The sequence below is a fragment of the Grampus griseus genome, assembly GCF_964374135.1.
Source record: "Grampus griseus genome assembly, chromosome: 11".
NCBI lineage: Eukaryota > Metazoa > Chordata > Mammalia > Artiodactyla > Delphinidae > Grampus > Grampus griseus.
Window position 1 is genome coordinate 91,009,738 of NC_139005.1, and position 13,296 is coordinate 91,023,033.

At 37.6% G+C, this 13,296-nt stretch overlaps 1 protein-coding gene across 34 annotated transcripts in view; it reads right to left on the minus strand.

Annotated features, from left to right (window-relative positions):
- Positions 1 to 13,296, minus strand: part of RBFOX2 (RNA binding fox-1 homolog 2) — a gene marked incomplete at its 5' end in the record, with an annotated part of 262,448 nt that overhangs the window by 97,929 nt on the left and 151,223 nt on the right. For 3 of the 34 annotated variants that reach the window (XM_082665977.1, XM_082665976.1, XM_082665964.1), the window contains one exon: positions 3,220 to 3,684. The exons of 30 other annotated variants lie outside the window; for them this stretch is intronic. In XM_082665977.1, coding sequence (XP_082522103.1) covers positions 3,220 to 3,264 — 45 coding nt within the window. Of the gene's footprint in view, positions 1 to 2,033; positions 2,166 to 3,219; positions 3,685 to 13,296 lie in introns of those variants that run through there. One more of the 34 variants, XM_082665973.1, reaches the window with a different exon arrangement.

Below are 13,296 nucleotides of genomic sequence, written 5' to 3' on the forward strand. Positions count from 1 at the left end.
AATTTGACTATGCCAAGTACCTCATATAAGTGGAATCACAGTGTCTGTCTTTTTGTGAATGGTTTATTTCATTTAGTATAATATCCTCAAGGTTCATCCATGTTGCTGCTTATATCAGAACTTCCTCCCTTTTTAAGGCTGAATAATATTCCACTGTATGTATATACCATGTTTTGGTTATGCATTCACCCACTGATGGAAACTTGTGCTGTTGCTTCCACCTTTTGGCTACCGTGAATAATGCTGCTGTGAACGTGGGTATACAAATATCTTTCCAAGATTCTGCTTTCAATTCTTTTGGGTATATACTCAGAAGTAGAATTGCTGGGTCATATGGTAATTCTATTTTTAATTTTTTCAGGAACCACCATACGGTTTTCCACAACAGCTGTACCATTGTACATTCTTACCAACAAGTGCACAAGGGTTTCAATTTCTCCGCATCCTTGCCAACACTTGTGATTTCGTTATTTTTTTTGACAGTAGCCATCCTAACAAGTTATATTTTAACCATCCAGTCATAGGTGATAAATGTCTAATCCAAAAGACTAATTTCAAGAACAGCTTCTCAAATAGATTTTTTATGGGTAGGGAGACTACACTCATTGTCCTTTAAATCATATCTAGCAAGCCCCTATCTGTAGGGGCTTCCTCTGCCTGTATTTTAAACTGATTTGGCCCAGATTTGGTTCTGCAAAAATTATAACTAATAAAATAACCAATTTCAATTGCACACTCTTAAGACAGGCATGATTTTTTTAACCATAAGAGTAATAAAAGGTCAAGTACCTAAAATACTTCATTGCCCTATGTTGAGAACTCACTTTGTTTCATTATCTCAACATTAGCAATTCTAGAACTACTTAATTTAAAAAATAGGTGCAAACCTTTAATTTTTAATACTGTACAATCACATCCTCAATAATGTCCAGTTGCATAACACACTGGTACAGAACCACAAGTATTCATACTATGCAACAAAGAGCTTTGATTTAACTAAGTACAAGAATATAATAGAAGCTAAAAAGAAAATTTTATAACTATAGTTGAGACAGTTTGGGTAGCAAACAATCGTCATAAATGCACCACCATTGTATAAATGCACTGGAAAAACCTGTTACCCTAACAGAATTAAGAAATAAGACTGTAACATAGTTTGGGATCCTTCAACTTAAAATTGTTTTTTCAATCACATTAATTTCCTCGATGTGGTGGAGAGTGTACTCTTAAATTTTAATATCCCATTACCTGCATTTCTAAGCTACCTTAATTTCAGACAGAATAAACCTAATAAATGGAGCAAAGTCAGGAAAGTGCTGTTTCAAATACTGAGCACCACATTTAACAGTACTAAATCTTAATGATTTGCGGTGGCAAATTCATTTTATCATAAATGAATAAAATTTTCCTGCCAAAGACTATCAAATATGTCATAATTTCTAAACAAGAACCCTTTAATCCACTTCACAATTTTTATTTTTGGGGAGAATGGCCAATTTTCTACATCAAAAAATTTATTTACATATTTCAATTCTGTTTTTCATAGATCTCCAACATCTCAATCTTCTTTGGAAACATTTTTACTTTTTCAGCTTTATTTTTATACTACTTATATTACAGTTATTACAAGTCCATTACTTTACTAGTTGGGTCTCAGAAATTTACTGTTCACAGATGTTTCTCTTCAAAAGAACATCAATATTTACTTGTAAGAAGCTTTGCTTCTAATCTAGTCTCATGACACTTCCAGCCTTAAGCTGTTGCATAGACCAATCCATTGTGTTATGCCAGGAGAGAAACAGCTCACAGATAAATGAGACCCACAAATGTATCAAAGCCTCATCATGGAAAATATAAGCTCGATTTGAATAACTCAAAATCACAGAGAGTTATACAGCTAATATAAAACATGTAGTATAGACCAATGTCCTACAATATAGTTAAAGAAACATAGCCATATCCCCTCCCACATGACTCCATACTGGTAGCTTACAGCGTGAACGAGGGCTGTGAGTTTACTCTACAGAGCTTACCCAACAGGTCCAATTAAAAATAGAGTGAGGACTTCCCTGGTGGTGCAGTGGTTGAGAGTCTGCCTGCCGATGCAGGAGACACGGGTTCGTGCCCCGGTCCAGGAAGATCCCACATGCCGTGGAGCGGCTGGGCTCGTGAGCCACGGCCGCTGAGCCTGTGCTCCGCAACGGGAGAGGCCACAGCAGTGAGAGGCCCGCGTATCGCAAAAAAAAAAAAAAAAAAAAATAGCGTGGGTAATAAGATATACTGGTTTGTCACTTCCTTTAACCCTATGCATTTCTGTCCAATCCATAACTTAGGAGCTAATTATTAAAGAAATGGCAATCTGTAAAAAAAAATTAAATTAAATGCCATAAAAACAAACTAAACCAAACTGAGAAACTACGTAGTGTCTATAATTCAGATATAATTGTATTAACCATATTTATTTTCCTATTCTAGATTTTCAGTACAATTAATATTTCAAAGAATCATGACATATGAAAAATCACCTAGTCCAACCCCTTCATTTTATATACAAGGAAAGTGAAGTCAAGAAAAATGAAGCTATTTGAGCATGACATGGAGGTGTTAATACCATAGGTTGACTCAGAATCCAGAATCCTTAACTTCAACTTCATTTACGGTACTGCTACTAATTAAAGGCAAATAGTTATTCAGGAATATGCTTGATAAAGGCCTACATTTTTATGATTCTAGATTTCAACCAGTTAATAATTAAGATGGCAGTGATCCCATCACAGAAAGTCTAAAATGTTAAGTGTGAAGAGAGTGCCCTCTACTGTATATTACCTATCTGAAAAATACAGCAACATTTGGAAACCACCATCTGTGCTTCTCATCGACTCAAAATGAAGCCTGAAGTTTACTATAATATATATGGTGGCTTAATTATGTTACATTTATAATGCCAAGCCCAGTATTTAAAACACACACACACACACACACACACACACACACATGTGGGTAACCACACACACACGGACTTCTGAAGTTTCGCAACTTCTAGGATTGAAAGCAACCACCGCTGCCCAGCCCTCAATACTATAAAACACAAACTTCCTGTTACAGCAAATTTGGGAAATCTATGCTCTGAATGGTACCAGGTCAGAAGACAGGAAGCTTATAAGCATTTCATCCCACCATCAAGTACTATCTAGAAACAAGTTATGACCCTCAGCTTACCTGGACAACAGGATATTGATAATCCATACAATATACACCATACATAGCAAAGGGGAAAAAATCTTCCAATAAAGTCAGTACAAAAAGTGTCTAAGCTTTTGCCTTGTTTGATCTGGCTGTCCTGTCCAAAGGAACCTGGTAGCACCAAAAAAATCCTTGGCTGACTTCCAGTCTACGCAGATAGGTATGTTGGCTCAGGTGATGAAGAGCGAGCTTGCTTCAGGCCAGGCTTCCACCCCAATAAGACTCAACACTACACAGAAGAAATGGCTGTTTTTCAGGGAAAACAAAAAGCTCCAATGGAGTTACTAGCTACAGACTGAAAACTACATTAGAGATTTGCTGTTACTGCTGGTTTTAAACTGACAACTCCTCCAGAAACTCAAGAGGTAGAGAATGACAGCCAAGGAAGGGATCGCGGGCTCCTTAAAGTGGCACCAAAAACGGTAGGAAGCACAAGGTATCCAGGATCCAAAGTGATATATATATATTCTAGGCTTTAAGTACGTCAGAGGGAACACTCCCAATCCAGGACGTGGAAAGGCAGATGGGACTGGTATTCTCTATTTCTTCTTGGGCGGGACTTCGCGCACGCGTGCGCACGTACGTGTATGTACACACACACACACACACACACACACACACGAATACACACACCCTTCTTACTGTCTCCAGCACAGACAGGTGTTAGGATTAACAGTGTAAAATCCTTGTGCGTGGAAAGGAATGGGAGAGAAATGAAGTCACGCTGTTACAGGCAGTAAAAGGAGCTCTTTCATGACACTGTATGTTTTTGTATTTGTATCATTTAACACCTCCTCTGCTGTGCTTTAACAGAAGCTAGGACAGCTGGCAGGACCAGCACTAGAAAAGAGGAAGGTGGCCCCAACTCTGAGGCAACATGAGTCCACTGGAAACCTTCAGATATGCCAGAGACTCTCTCAGCTGTTCCAATCAAACATGGAAGGATTAACTCAGGCTGCTTGCAAAAAGATGGGGGTGGAAAGGTCTCTTCAGAAAAGCCAGCTGCTTCTCCCCTTTTAGGAAGCTGCTATACCCACCCTGCCACTATATACAAACACGCATGTGCACACATATTTCTATAACAGATACTAAAAGCAGTAACAAACACAGACAGGTGTTAGGTCAGTCTGACAATGCAGGGCAGGTTAAAGAGTTGGCTTTCAGAGCCTAAATGGCCCATCTAAAACCAGAGAACTGCTAAGTAATTCTTAGCAAACAGGATCTAGAGTGAGCAGAAAGTAAAGATAAATGCTCAGTAAGACAGACAGACCATTTATAACTATCATTCCTAAGAAATCCCCTACTTGGGGCAAACATTCAAAAGTTCAAAATGATAAATAATTCTAAATTAGTTTCAGGGACTCTGATCTCCCTAATCTTGGAGAGCCAGTAATATTATAACATGTTTTAGTAAGATTAACCCATGAGGATTATTTGCATTTGTAAGAGTCTAACTCTTACCATGCCCACTCCACTCCCAGGGCAATTTTTCTCCTTTTATGGTCATCGCAATTTATTTTAGTATTGTTCAGGAGAAATTGTCTTTTAAGAGTCAGAATGGCCTCATTAGTACATTGAAGATCTCTTGGTTAAGCGTTTACCTTAAATCGGTTCTGGGAGATCAGGCAGAGACCACTGCAATGTACTAGATTATCTTCAGATTGCTGTCCTGATTCGATGTGTATTACACATGACGGACAACAAGAAATCAGTTCAGTATAATTTTAAAAATTTATTGATCTATTATACACAAGGTATTGTGCTGAGCACTGGAGGAATGAACAGGCACAGTTCTGTTGTCAAGGAATTTGCAGTTTATGGGAGAATAGATCAGTACACAGGTAAACCCAAAAGGCAAGACAATGCTACAGTCCAAAATTAAACACTGGGGGCAACTTCTCACACAGGAAGTAACATTTTTAAAAAGCTGCTCTTAATGGACACTTCCATAGTGTCACTTTCTCACCACTAAAACTATGAGACGCTGCTGTGCCAATTCTTAACAGAGATTGAGCCTTATAAAATTTTTGATCTGATACCTTAAGGACCTATAATATACATTCTACTTGTCCCCTATATAGTTATTAAAATGGTAATAAAGAAATAACAATAGGGATGTTTCTATAATAAAAACTTATACTAAATTTTCCCTTCTAATGAAATCATTCTCCAATCCTTCTTCCTCCTGTACGCTCTGCCCTCCCACCTTCCCTCTACTTCATTTCATGTCCAGCAGTACAGCGGTACTGGCCACACACATGCTTATAAACTAGCATCTTAATCACTATTACATCTTCTTGATATGACTGATACCAAGATTCTCTTGATATAAAGGCTGGGAAATAATGATACTTATAAACCATACAGGGCCGTGAGGCTGTCAAACTTAACCTTCATGAGTTAACTCAGTTCAATACCTGATGAATTAATCACAGAAGATGGAATTTTCCCAAACTGTGTTATATTTAAGATGATAGACTGTAACTCAAATTCTAGAACAACTGTTCTAATTTCAGCCTGGAAGTGGTCCCCAAATATGTTATTGAGGGTCTCATCAATCTCTGGAGCTTTAAATTCTTCCTGAGGATAGATCTATACATACATGGTGAGAAGATGTGACTGATACATTATTAAGTGAAAAAAATTATACTGTTGAATAATGGTTAGGGTGTAATTTCATATAAATGCACATGTAATTTCATGTAAATGCACATATGTGTCTGCGTGTATGTTAATCAATAAATTATATATGTAATTATAAGCTTTATGTGTCTCACATGTAAGTTACATATGTTATATATTTATACACACATATATAACTTACTGGTTGACATGCACACCAATATATGCCATATATAGTACATATTTATACACACACACATTGACACACATACATATTACAGGCATAAGACAAAACAAACACCTCTAGGGGGTGGGATAGTGGTTTTCATTTATTTCTTTAGAGATAAACTTCTAATTTGTCAAATACATTTAAATTAGCATTCTCTGTTCCTATAACTTACCTTTTTATAAGTTGAAGGGAATCAAAACAGATTTTACTTTGAATACCAGTATTTTAAACATCAGTAATACTCTCTCAGCCTCTATATTATCACCTTTGCTTTACCTACCATGATGGCATAAATATAAACTCTCATTTAATACTGGAGGATTTAGACGATAAGCAATCAGTACCCAGGTCTAGTTTAAATAATAAGCCCTTCAGAAAAATGGCAAAATAATTCAATATGTGAGTTATAACTCCTTGTACTTCTTCTTGTCTTTTACTTAGCTCTTTCTGTAAATTTTTTTAATTGTTATAATTTAAGACCAGTAATTTAGTGAAACTAAAATTCTAAAAAGCACTTATAGAAAGAAAGACGAACCTTTCACACAAAACACAGCATGCTATAAAAGATCAAATTACAAATTACAAATTACAAATGTTAGGGTCTCCTTTCCTGACATACAGTCTTTCTGCAGACTATTGTAGCCTTACTTACCAACAGAGATTCTACGCATGGGTCAGAAGTTTCACATCGTTTCAATGTTTTTTCCCATTTTCAAAGACATTTTAAAAATAGAAACAAAAATATGTGAACATTTTCAACACAAATTACTACTAAGTGATCCCCACCCTCAGAGGGAACAGACTAGGTATTTCCTTTAAATCTTAAATACTATTATATCCATTCAAATAAAAATTCCAGAAATAAAAAAACCAATTCTCCACAATAAGCTCAGAGTTACTTGCTGACGATTCCAAATTACACCATTTGAAAAAGTATACACTATGCAGTATTACGAATGCTTTTACAGTATTAAAATTTTTGTATATTGATCAATTAGAAACATGAATATGGAAAATGGCCCTTCATATATTTCTATATATCTCATTAGCAGAGACATTCAGACCATAAGTTTCAACACTTGGCACACATAGAACGTGTCTGTTAAACAGAATGTAATGGTATCAGAGAGAAAGAGACCTAGTGATATTTAAGAGTGAGATATCTAGAAATTATCTTGAGATTTATGAAATTTAAGTTTTGTTTATGATGAAGTAGACAGACTACCATATCAGTCTCATGCCAGAGGACACAGTTGGTGACACTGTAGTATAATTTGTACCATTTACAACCCTAGGGATCTCAAGACTTACCCAGTACTGGATAATCAGAAAATATTTGAGATTCTTCTCTTTTCTACTCTCTCATTCTTGTTTTCTTCTCTCCTTTTCTTTCCCTTCTGCCTACGCCACAATCCTACCAAGAGTGTTCAAAGATACTAGTTAGGCTTCGGGATAGAATGCTTCGGCAAAGATTGCAAAGACCTCTGTTCTAAGGTATAAAATTGATTTTAGTAGTAATCTGAAAAGGTTCCAAAGATTGCTGTGAACTGGGATAACACAGAAGTTCAAAAAGAGATACAGTTTGAGATAGACAGATGAGGATGGAGGGGCTGAGATCAAGAAAGATGTACATGTAGGCAAAATAATGTAGTTAGAAATAGGTAAGACTTACATAGGGATCAGTGTGACCAGTCTACTTGACTGTGAGTGAATAGTGGCAAATGACAAGAAGAGTAGGTCTGGGTCATTGTGGAGGACACAGGCCATCAGGCTATGTATTTCAGACCTTATCTTTAAAGAGTGTTTGAGAGGGAAACAGTGCTACAAAAATAACATTTTATGAAAATGGCCTGTGGTGGCTGCAGGAAGAATGGAAAAGGGAACAATCAGAAGGTGGGGAGGCCAATTAGGGGCTACTGCTCGGTTTCTTTCTTTTTTAATTTTTTTGAGTGCGCCGCGTGGCATGTGGGGTCTTAGTTCCCCGAACAGGGATCGAACCCGTGCCCCTGCAGTGGAAGCGCTGGAAGCATGGAGTCTTAACCACTGGACCACCAGGGAAGTCCCGAGGGCTACTGTTATAACAGTCTACAGATTATTAATGCAAAACCCACAAGTTAACAGTAGAAATAAAGAAGGAATAGATGTAGGAGACATTACAAGGACAGCATCCACAGGAACTGGAGACTTCAGAAAAAGGGTATAAGGGAGAAGGAAATTAAAAATAACATTGAGGTTCTAAGTCTAGCTGACTGGCCAAATAAGGATAACACTGCTAAAAGAGAGAAGTCAGAAGCATGAACTGGTTTGAAGTTGTGGCAGGTCCAATAGAAAATGTCTAACAAGTACTCAGAGTTGTAGGTGGCAGCCCCAGAAGAGAGGTCAGGATTGGAAATGAAGATCCAAGAGGAGTTTGGGAGGGTCAGGCTGCAATGATTTAGTCCACAGCGTGTACTGAACATTAACTACGTACTTCAAAAAAGGAAAGAGAGGGAGAAAGAGGGAGGAAGGGAAAGAGAGAGGAGGTGGGGAGGGAGAGGAGAAGGAAGGAGGGATGGAGGGAAGAGGGAAAGAGACAACAGTTGATACAAGGCAAAGAGCTGAAAATAGAACCTTAAGGAATACTCACTTCTAGAAGGCAGAAATAGCAACAAAGGATAAAAAGATTAAGCAGGATTGTGTACTATTCACAAAAGCCAGGACACAGAGGACATGTGTTACTTTCTTCCTCTTTTCTTTACTATCCTGTGTCCCTTGCACTAGGGAAAGTATTTCATAAATTGATACCAGAGATGAGTATATAACAATGTTGAGTAGAGATACAGAAAGGTTAAAGAGAATGAGAATTTAGAAAAGATGACTGAATTTAGCAAGTAGGAGACCAAGAGAAGTTTTGAGAGAGAGCTGTTTCAGTAATATCAGTAAAAAGATGGCAGCAAAATTGATCAATTCATGATCAGAATGAAAAATAGACACGATGCCTACTTTAATAAGATTTTCTACCTTGGGCTACTTCTTGGTCTTCCAAGTGGCAAGTAAATACAAAAATAATTATTGATACATTCAACTACCCACTGCTGCCTCTATCAAGGTGGACTTTTGTTTTGTTTTTTGCTTCTGTGTCTTACATTTTTAGGCATACTTTTTTAATTGGATGACTTTGTTAGGGGTAGGACCTGTCTGTTCATCTTGGTATTTCTCTCAAAGAATTAAGCCAGTACCTTTTACACAGATATGCCCATCAGTATATGAAAAGGGAGGGTCTGCATTTTATTACTTGAAAATACAAATCAGAGGTAAATGAATTAATCACCATGCACAGACCATCTCTTATTTGTTCATTCAGTTAACCTTCATTCATTCAACCAAGATGCCACTAGCACTGTATGAAGTCCTAGGAATAGGAAAAGCTCTCAAAGAGCTGACAATAGGGGAGAGAAAGCAGAAAATAGTAAGTACCAAAACACCACGTGATAAATGTCATACCTATCACAACATGGCTTGGGAGAAAAATAAAGAGGCAACTGCTGCTGCAGCCACCACTGCTGCCATCTAATTTCCGAGGGTGGAGGAGCCCAGGAATAGCTCACAAGCAGTTAATGCTGGAAATGAATTGTGGAAAGCTAGTAAGAGTTCTCCAGATGGATTGGGGTCGATGGTGGGGAGCTTTGAGGTAGTGGGACAGCATTCCAAATGCACAAACCAGCATGGCATAGGCAAAGCCATACTTAGGGTGCTTACAGAAAGGCAGGCAGGTAAATATATGCAACAAAGTCGAACACCTGTTCAAAAATATTTATATAAGACTTCCACTGGTTCTAAGGTACTGTGAGAATTGCTGAATTTTCTACACCAGTGGAAATGCTTTAAATTATATCTGCCAGAGAAGAGCAAATCACGGTGAAGTACAGAAACACTCCTTTGTGTGACACATGGTACAAAAGGAAGTATGCATATTAACAGGGGTGCCATGCTATGGCTGAAATGTATTCTTCTATTTGGAGTGACAAACATGGCATGCAGTCTCTGAGGCCAGGAGTTAGCATTTTTGTTAGAAGTGTCTTTCATTATGCTTTCATTCTAATTCAGTATTACTAAGGTAAAATGTATCCATAAATCATAAAACAATAGACATTCACTTTAAATCTGCAAAGACAGATAGTACATAAAAGATAAGGGTAAAGATATAACCTTTACATACAGAAAATAACTGTAAATATTCTCATACTGTTAGAGAAATATGTCTACAAATGATTCCACATAATTATCTTATATTATAGAGACTTTTACCCTCCACAGAAAGTTTCATCTCCACTAACTCATAATATCTCTGTGGTAGATTACAAAAAATGGTCACAACATTTCACAGCCTCCCTTCAAGAGGTGAAATTTTCTCTCCACTTCTTGAATTTGGTCTTAGCTTTGTGACTTGCATTGGCCATTGGGATATCAGTAAATGTGACACAAGCAGAGGCTTGACAGGTGCTTGTCCACAGGGACTGGCCCTCTCCTGCTCCTCTCTGGAACCCTGAGCCAACCATGTGAAGAACTGTGAAGGGTAAGAAACCAAGTGGAAGAGGGATGAGCTGTTCCAGTTGCGCCTCCCAACCAATTAATTAGCTTGCCAACTGCCAGACTTGAAAGTGAGGTCATCCTAGACCACTCGGGCCCAGCCTCCCCATACTAGGAGACTCACCCAAATTCCTGACCCACAGAACTGTGAGCAAGTAAATGATTAACATTGTTTTAAGCCATTAAGTTTTGGGGAGGTTTGTTATGCCGCAAAACCTAACAGACACAATCTCATTGCATAACATTAAACGGTATATCTTAATATTGGCACCAACACCACACTATCTTAATTATTGGAGCTTGAAATCTGGCTGTGTTAGTCCTCCAGCTTCGTTTATCTTTTCAAAGTTGTTTTGGCTCTTCTAGGTCCTTGGCATTTCCACATGAATTTTAGAATCAGCTTATTAATTTCTATAAAAATCTTGCTTGTATTTTGATCGGGATTACACTGAATCTATGGATCAGTTTGGGGAGAATTACTATCCTAAGAATATCGAGTCTTCCAGCCCATGAACATAGTATTTTTCTCCACTTCATTCCACTATTCAAAAATAGGTTTTCAAAGATTACGACTATCTTTTTTCTATTATGTGCTAAAAGCAAATGCTATTATCTGAGGTATAGCATACCTCATTACCACTCTTCTGAAGTCTACTGAATCCCCTAATACTCACATAAGACAGTGCAGTATTGGTGTCAAGATAGAAAAATAGATCAACGCAACAGAACAGAAGATCCAAAAATAGATCCACAGGTGCAAAGGCAACTCAGTGGAGAAAGAATAGTCTTTTCAACAAATGGTACCAGAACAACTAGATATCCACATGCAACAAAAATGAACCTAGATCCATACTTTATGCCATATACAAAATTTAACTCACAATGAACCATAGACCTAAAAATGTAAAACATGAAACTATAAAGATTCAAATAGAAAACCTCTGTGACCTTGGATTAGGCAAAGATTTCTAAGATATGATACCAAAAGCACAATTCATAAAAGAGCAAATTAATAAACTGGACTTCATTAACAACTCTGCTCTTCAAAGGACACTGTGAGGAAAATAAAAAGACAAGCTGTAACTGACAGAAAACATTTGCAAAGCATATATCTGGTAAAGGATACCCAGAATATATAAGAACTCTCCAAGCTCAACCGTAAGAAAACATGTAATCCATTTTTTTAAAAAATGGGCAAAAGATTTGGACACTTGAACAAAGAATATACAGGGATGCTAAATAGACCCTTGAAAAGATGCTCAATATCACTACTTCTTAGGAAATTAAAACCACAACAATACTACTACCTGCCTATTAGAACGACTAAAATGAAAAAGCCTGCAATACCAAGTGCTGACAAGCCTATGGAGGAACAGAAAGTCTCAAATACTGCTGGCAGGAATGTAAAACGGTACAACCAATGTGGAAACAGTTTAGCAATTTCTGAAAAAGTTAATTATAACCTACCATATGATTCATGCATTCCATTTACCCAAGAGAAATGAAAACATATATCCATATAAAGACTTGTACATGAATATTCGTAACAGCTTTATGTGTCATGGCCTAAAACTGAAAATGTCCATGAACAGATAAATGATGAACAAATTGTGGTACATCCACAATGGACTATTACTTGGCAATAAAAATAAATGAACCACTGGTATATGAAATAACAACGATGAATCTCAAAATAACTACAATGAGTGAAAGAAGCCAGGTAAAAATGAGTATTTATTGTATGATCCCATTTTTATAAAATAATAGAAAATGAAAACTAACCTATAGTGTCAGAAAGCAGGCCAGTGGTTGCTTGGAAATGTGCGGGGAGTGGGTGGGAATTGGAAGGATTACAAAGGGGCACAAGAAAACTTTTGGAGATGATTAATATATTTATTATCATGGTTGTAGTGATTTCACGCGTGTATACATATGTCAAAACTTAAATTGGAAGCTTTACATATTTGCAGTTTATTATATATCAATTACACTTCAGTAGAGCTGTTTAAAAATTAAATGAATTCCTGCCCTACTTACTGCAATGAATTTGCAGAGGGCTAGTTATTTTCTTTGTAGGGGGTGTGCGGACTGGTAAAGGGACGTAGGGGAAAGTCCCCAGTATGCCCTAAAACATTACAGAAAAAATCTTATCAAAAGGAAGATTATGGGTATAGTGGTATGAGATATAAGCAGAAGCAAAAAGGCAAGTTTTTCTGAAAATTATTTTGGATTAGTCTAGGTTAGACCCCTGCTACATACACTCTTAGCACTTGTACATATCCTTTCCAACTTGTCATACATATTATTTCTGCCTCTCCCACTCCAGGAGGGCAGGCACAATAGAATCTATCTTACTCCTTAAAATATTCCTAATACCCAGCAGAGTATTGGATATTAGGTCTGATTGGTCTACACAAGCAACACACTGTGTGATTAAGAGTCCAGGGTTCTGGGCTTCCCTGGTGGTGCAGTGGTTGAGAGTCCGCCTGCCGATGCAGGGAACACGGGTTCGTGCCCCGGTCTGGGAAGATCCCACATGACGCGGAGCGGCTGGGCCCGTGAGCCATGGCCGCTGAGCCTGCGCGTCCGGAGCCTGTGCTCTTGCAACGGGAGAGGCCACAGCAGTGAGAGGC